Source organism: Chiloscyllium plagiosum, chromosome 30, assembly GCF_004010195.1.
Source record: "Chiloscyllium plagiosum isolate BGI_BamShark_2017 chromosome 30, ASM401019v2, whole genome shotgun sequence".
NCBI classification, from domain to species: Eukaryota; Metazoa; Chordata; class Chondrichthyes; order Orectolobiformes; family Hemiscylliidae; genus Chiloscyllium; species Chiloscyllium plagiosum.
This window is the reverse complement of record NC_057739.1, coordinates 41,462,428-41,470,102: the sequence shown is the minus strand read 5'-3', so window position 1 is coordinate 41,470,102 and position 7,675 is coordinate 41,462,428. Positions and strand designations below refer to the sequence as shown.

The window sequence follows — 7,675 nt, the reverse complement described above, 5'->3', positions numbered from 1 at the left end:
AGCCAGCTGGACACACTTTCCTCATTCCTGAAGAAGGGCTCATGTCTGAAACGTCGATTCTCCTGTTCCTTGGATGCTACCTGACCTGCTGTGCTTTTCCAGCAACACATTTTCAGCTCTGATCTCCAGCATCTGCAGTCCTCACTTTCTCCTTGAAGTACTGAGGGAGCACTGCATTGTCTTCTGCATGAAACGTGGAATTGATTTCCAAATGCCCCCACAGCCCATTGTAGGGGTGATCTGTAAAATTGTAAAACAATGCTTTGTGACCAGAATAGCATGTGACTTTAGTCCTGATCTCCATTTCCTACCTTCACCTCAGGGGTTGAACTGAGTGAAAGTCGGCATCGAGCTGTGAATCTCCTCCAGCTGCTGAAGGAAGCCAGGCGGCTCAGTTTGCTGAAGTGCTACAATGAAAACCAAGTAGAGCAGCTCGAAAAACCACAAAAGCAAGTAACATTGCGACTGTTCGAAGTAGATTTGTTTCTTGAATTAGAATCCAGAGGGAATGCAATCCTGCCTGTTCTTTTTAGAATGAATGTAATGACCAACTAAATGGCTCCTGATGTGATTGTATGTTTTAAAGTGTCATCTTCTCCAGAGTATTTTCTTGATTTGTATTTCTGTACTACTAAATTCAGCATGTCAACAGTTAAGTCCCATGCAACCTTTTTTTAAACAGCAGCTTGTTTGGATTCACAAACAGACCGTCCTTTTTCTGGTATATTCATGCTCTTCCACTAGAGATCGACATAAAGTGGTAGAAAGTCTCACTTGTTAATTCATAAGGATGAACACTGCAAGCATCTTCATGCCAACATAATCTCCCTGTCTGACAGGAGGATATTATCGGCTCTCACAGACTCTATTGTGGCAGGGGAGGAGGGTTGCATTATTTGTTCACCAAGCCGCAAGCATCCCAAATTCTAGAGTAACAGTGGCAACCATTATTTGCCAGAATTGTTACGGTTGGGTTTTGATTTCTTTTGGTTCCCAGGCAGGAACATTACCGTTAAACTGAAGACTCACACTTTCGTCACAGAGTGAAAATTATAATTAGTCAGTGTCGAACTGGTCACATTGATTTGTAAACCATCTCTGGCCAGCCCAAGCACTGTGATAGGCCTCCAAACATTCCCAGTCCAGATATCCATGTTTGACTTAAGTTGTGTTCCTTACAGAAGGTGCATAGGATTGGGTAATGGTCAGCGGAAGTCAAAAGCGTATGAAGAGTTTGTGCTGAAGCATCGCTTGGTGTTGAAAAATGAGTTGAAGTTATGCGAACGTGCTACTCAACGTATCCTGGGCTACTCCAATAACTTTCTACACAAAAGATTGAAAACTGATCCTGAGGTAAGATAAAATGTGTTCTTCCAAGGTATCAATGTGTGATCAGGGGATTGGGGAAGGTGGTAAAAGAGGGGGTGGTGTGCCTTTGTTAGTCAAGGACAGTATAACAATGGCTGAAAGAACTTTTGATGAGGACTCGTCTACTGAGGTGGTATGGGCTGAGATTAGAAACACCGAGAGGAATGGTCACACTGCTGGGAGTTTTTTTATAGGCCTCCGCAGAGTTCCAGGGGTGTGGAGGAGAGGATTGGCAAAACGATGCAGGGTAAGAGTGAAAGGAACAGGGTGGTCATTATAGGGGACTTTAACTTCTCCGGCTTTGACTGGAAATGCTATAACTCTAATATGTTGGATGGATCAGTTTTTGTCCAATGTGTGCAGGAGGGTTTCCTGACACAGAATGTCAAAGGGCCGACAAGAGGGGAGGTCACACTGGATCTGGTGCTTGATAATGAACCAGGCCAGATGTTTGTTTTAGTGGTAGGTGAGCACTTTGGAGAGAGTGACCATAATTGGTTATGTTTAGTTTAGCGATGGAAAGGGATAGGTACATGCCACACGACAAGAGTTATTGATGGGGGAAGGGCAATTATAATGCGATTAGGCAAGACTTAGGATGCATAGAATGGGGCATGCATCAAAATGCAGGGGATAGAGACAATCGAAATGTGGAGCTGGTTTAAGGAACAGATTTTGCATGTCCCTGATAGGTATGTCCCAGTCAGGCAGGGAGTAAGTGATAAGGTAACGAAACTATGGTTTATTAAATAAATTGTATCTCTTGTTAAGCGGAAGAGGAAGGCTTATGTGACATTGAGATGAGTTGGTTCAGACGAGGTGATGGAAAGTTACAGATTAGCTAGGAAGGATTTAAAGAGAGAGTTAAGAAGAGCAAGGAGAGGACATGAGCAGTCTTTTACACATAGAATAAAGGAGAACCCTAAAGCTTTCTATAGGTATGTGAGAAATAAAAGGATGATTAGGGTAGGAATAGGGCAGGTCAAAGACAGAAGTGGGAAGTTGTGTGTGGATCCTGTAGAGATCAAACAGGTGCTAAATGAATATTTCTCATCTGTTTTCACTCAGGAAAAGGAGCATATTGTAGAGGAGAAGACTGAGATATCGGCTGTTAGATTAGAAAGGATTCAATTCTAGAAGGTGTGAAAGTAGATAAGTCCTCTGGGCCAGATGGGATTTATCCAAGGAGATGGTGAAGCCTTTGACCTTGATCTTTGAGTCATCATTGTCTACAGGTTTAGTACCAGAGGCCTGGAGGATTGCAAATGTGCCCTTGTTCAAGAGGGGCAGTAGAGATAACCCAGGTAATTATAGACAGGTGAGCCTTATATCTGTTGTAGGAAAAGATTTGGAAAGGATTATAAGAAATAGGATTTATAATCCTCTAGCAAGCAATAACTTGATTGGAGATAGTCAACCTGGATTCGTCAAGGACAGGTCATGTCTCACAAACCTCATTGAGTTTTTTGAGAAGGTGACCAAGCATGTGGATGAGAGTAGGGCAGTTGACATGGTGTACATGGATTTCAGTAAAGCCTTTGATAAGGTTCCACATGGTAGGCCTTTGCAGAAAATGCGGAGGTATGGGATTGAGGGTGATTTAGCAGTTTGGATTAGAAACTGGCTTTCTGTGAGAAGGCAGCGAGTGGTGGTTGATGGAAAATATTCAGCCTGGAGTCCGGTCACTACTGGTGTGCCACAAGGATCTGTTTTGGGACCACTGCTGTTTGTCATTTTTATAAATGACTGATCCCTGAAAGTTGCCACCCAGGTTGATAGTGCTGTTAAGAAGACACACATTATGTTAGGTTTTATTGATATAGGGATTGAATTCCAGAACCGTAATGTCATGCTGCATCTATACAAAACGCTAGTGCAAACGCAGTTAGAATATTATGTACAGTTCTGGTCACCCCATTTATAGGAAGGATGTGGAAGCATTGGAACAGGTGCAGAGGAGATTTACCAGGATGTTGACTGGTCTGGAGGGAAGGTCTTATGAGGAAAGGCTGAGAGACTTGGGTCTGTTCTCATTGGAGAGAAGAAGGCTAAGGGAATTTGATAGAGACATACAAGATGATCAGAGGATTAGATACGGAGGACAGTGAGAGTCTTTTTACTAGGACGATGATGTCGGCTTGTACGAGGGCGCATAGTTGCAAATTGAGGGGTGATAGATTTAAGACAGATGTAAGAGGCAGGTTCTTTACTCAGAGAATAGTAAGGGCGTGGAATTCCTTGCCTGCCAATGTAGTCAACTCAGCCACATTAGGGGCATTTAAACAGTCCTTGGATAAGCATATAGATGATGATGGGATAGTGTAGGGGGATGGGCTTAGATTAGTTCACAGGTCGACACAACATCGAGGGCCGAAGGGCCTGTCTGCGCTGTATTGTTTATGTTCTATCAATGTTAGTCCTAATTGTGGCTCAGTGAGTCAGAACACTATTGATTCAGGTTGTTGGCCAGAGATTTCTGCGCAACATCAAGGCTGACATTCTACTGCAGTACTGCATTTTTCACAGTTGGAATGTGCAATCCTTTGGATGAGACATCAAATCATAGACCTCAGTAACCCCTCACATGAATATAAAAGGCTCCACTACACTCCCCTGAAGGGAGCAATGGAGTCCTCCCCGGTGTTCTTAATTATCACTTGGTCAAGATGACTAGGTGATCATCATATTACTTTATGTGAGATTTATTTTTTCTATTGTGAGAGAGTCTAGGACCAGAGAGCATAATCTCAGAGTAAGGGGTCACCTATTTAAGAGAGAAGTGAAGACAAAACACAAAATCAGAAACTGCTGGAGAAACTCATATCTATGGAGAGAAAGCAGACTTAACATTTCAAAATTAAGTGACCGTACTTTAGTTTTGAATTGAACACCCTTCTGGAAAAGGGTCGCTGGACTTGAAATGTTTACTCAGCTTTTTGTTCCCCAGATACTGTCAAACCTGCTGAGTTTCTCAGCAATCTGCACTTCTTTGTTTTATTATAGAGGATAAGAGGAGTGTCTTCCCTCAGTGGGTAGTGAATCTGTGGAATTCTTTACTGTAGAGTGCTGTTGAGATATATTTGAGATCGAGGTCGATTTTTAATCAGTCAGGGAATCAAAGATTATGGTGAAAAGGCAGGAAAGTATATTTAATGATATCAGATCAACCATGATGTCATTGATAGAGCAGACCAGATGGGCCAAATGTCCTACTTCCGGTCCTATGTTTTATGATTTTCTGGAGAGCTTGTCGGGCATAAATTGTTTGTCATGTGGCTCTATTATATAGTTTGGTCTGTTTCTGTCCTGTATGATTCCTGTATTACATTTTAAATGTATTTCATTGCTTTGTAAGGCCTTTGAATCTTGAGGTGATGAAAGGTTCTAAATAAATGCAAAACTATCTTTCTTTACCTGATGCACCGTTTGTTCAACTTTCCACAGAAAAGAAAACGAGTTAAAAGGACTAAAGGGAAGGGAGCCCTGGGACTGTTGAAACCTATTGCCGAACTTGTGAAGGAGAGATGTTGCATGGACAACTGTGTCTTGGTAATTGGGCCTTCCTTCTGTTGGAGACTAATTTTGCCCAGAGTGGATTTGTTGATAGAGTCACCATTTGATTGAAAGGATCCTCGGTTGTTTTTCAGATGGCACACACTCATGGGCATTTGCTTCACGTTTGGAGGGAACGTGCCTCAAAAGGACAGGCTGATGCACGTAGAGTCCTAGCAGAGATGTTGACACCTTCAGGTGTGTCTAAAATGATTAAATTTGAAGCCAATTCTGACTTATCCTCTTCATTTAGGTCAAATAACTAACATGCTGGAGTGTTGCAGTAAGAATGCTTTCTACATATATTGTATGGGATATGCAGCACAGCAACACATCATCCTGCCTATGGTGGTGGTTATGTTTCATTGGAGCATCCTTTCACTCTCCAGCAGGATCTTAATCTATAAGCCGATAGGCCGAGGAGTGGCAGATGGAATTTAATTTAGGTAAATGTGAGGTGCTGCATTTTGGAAAGGCAAATCCGGGCAGGACCTATACACTTAATAGTAAGGTCTGAGGGAATGTTGCTGACAAACAGACCTTGGAGTGCATGTTCATAGTTCCTTGAATGTAGAGTCGCAGGTAGACAGGATAGTGAGGAAGGCATTTGGTATGCTTTCCTTTATTGATCAGTGTCTTGAGTATCAGGATCGGGAGGTCATGTTGTGGCTGTACAGGACACTGGTTAGGCCTCTTTTGGATTACTGTATGCAATTCTGGCCTCCCTACTAGTAGGAAGGATGCTGTGAAACTTGAAAAGGTTCAGAAAAGATTTACAAGGATGATGCCAGGGTTGGATGGTTTGAGGTGTAGGGAGAGGCTGAATAGACAGGGGCTGAGAGGTGCCCTTATAGAGGTTTATAAAATCAATGGGGGTGGGGTGGATAGAGTAAATAGACAAGGTCTTTACCCTGGGGTACGGGAGTCCAAAAATAGAGGGCATAAGTTTAGGGTGAAGGGAAAGATTTTAAAAGGTTGTAAAGGGCAATGTCTCCGCATAGAGGGTAGTGCGTGTATAGAATGAGCTGCCAGAGGAAGTTGTGAAGGCTGGTACAATTACAACATTTAAAAGGCATCTGGTTGGGTATTTAAATAGACAGGATTTAGAGGGATATGGGCCAAATGCTGGCTAATGGGACTAGATTTATTTAGGATATCTGGTCGGCATGGACAAGTTGAGCCGAAGGGTCTGTTTCCATGCTATACATTTCTATCTCAGTATATCCTTCCTTCCATATTCCTTCCTCCCTCATCTGTTCATTTAGTTTCTCCTTGAAAATATCCTATGGTATTCATTTCAGTCAGTCCATGTTATAACTTCTACATTCTCACTGCTCCCAAGCGCAGAGGTTTCTCTTGAAACTCTTAATTGGATTAATTAGTGACTGGCTCCTTTGTGCGGCCTATAGTTTGAAATCCCCCCTCAAGTGGAAATATCATCTCTGCATCTAGCCCTGTCAAACCCTTTTGTAATTTTAAATACCTCTATTAGGTCACTTCTCAATCTTCTCAGAGAAGAATGAAATGATGCTTTTGGGAAAGAAGACTGAGTAAACGCAAAATGAACTAAATGATACAATTTTAATTGGGCTGCAGGAAGTGAAAGACCTGGGACTGACATACTCAAAGGAGGTAGGATAAATTGATTATTCCATTAAAAGATCATAGGGGATCAATGGTGTTTTAAATAGAGGCATTGAGTACTAAAGAAAGGGAAGTTGTACTAAATTTTGTAAATCACTGAAGTGGCCTCAGTTGGAATGTTTATATTCATTATTCGTTAGGGACAATATCAAATGGATAAGCCGCAGAGGCCATTTCCTAGAAAGCTTTTGTGGTTGAATAACTTATTCATTCTTCTTTACTCATGATTCCTTATTATTTTAGGGGATAATGGAATTTATCGCCTATCACTGATTGCCTATCAACTGAGAGCTGTTGAGTTAACTGTGGTGCTGTGGGTCTGGAATCACATGCAGGCTAGACCAGATAAGGAGACAGATTTCCTTCCCCAAAGGACATTAAGGGGAGCATTTAGACAAACTGTGAATGTTCTCTTTTGAAGGTTCTTTGGAGATTTACGAAAGGTTAATGAACTATTTTGGCAAAAGAAGAAATTATTTCTGCTGTGTTCGAGAAAGTTTAAAACTCACACAGGTTATAGTCCAACAGGTCTATTTGGAAGCACCAGCTTTCGGAATGCTGCTCCTTTATCAGGTAGCTGTGGAGCAGGATAATAAGACACAAAATTTATAGCAAAAGATTACAAGGTCATGCAACTGAAACGATATATTGAACAAACCTAGATTATAAGACCATAAGACATAGGAGTGGAAGTAAGGCCATTCGGCCCATCGAGTCCATTCCGCCATTTAATCATGGCTGATGGGCATTTCAACTCCACCTACCCGCATTCTCCCCGTAGCCCTTAATTCCTTGTGACATCAAGAATTTATCAATCTCTGCCTTGAAGACGTTTAGCGTCCCTGCCTCCACTGCACTCCGCGGCAATGAATTCCACAGGCCCACCCCTCTCTGGCTGAAGAAATGTCTCCGCATTTCTGTTCTAAATTGACCCTCTCTATTTTTAAGTCTGTGCCCACGGGTCCTAGTCTCCCCACCTAACGGAAACAATTTCTTAGCGTTCACCCTTTCCAAGCCATGTATTATCTTGTAAGTTTCTATTAGATCTTCCCTTAACCTTCTAAACTCCAATGAGTACAATCCCAGGATCCTCAGCCGTTCCTCGTATGTT

The 7,675-nt window shown here is 42.1% G+C and overlaps 1 protein-coding gene across 1 annotated transcript in view; it reads left to right on the top strand.

Annotated features, from left to right (window-relative positions):
• The window catches only part of LOC122564953, a 43,114-nt gene that overhangs the window by 14,440 nt on the left and 20,999 nt on the right, over nt 1-7,675 (top strand). Inside the window, exons 4-7 of the mRNA XM_043720503.1 lie at nt 323-449; nt 1,182-1,353; nt 4,813-4,917; nt 5,016-5,118. Of these exons, the coding sequence (XP_043576438.1) occupies nt 323-449; nt 1,182-1,353; nt 4,813-4,917; nt 5,016-5,118 (507 nt within the window). The remainder of the gene's footprint in view (nt 1-322; nt 450-1,181; nt 1,354-4,812; nt 4,918-5,015; nt 5,119-7,675) is intronic.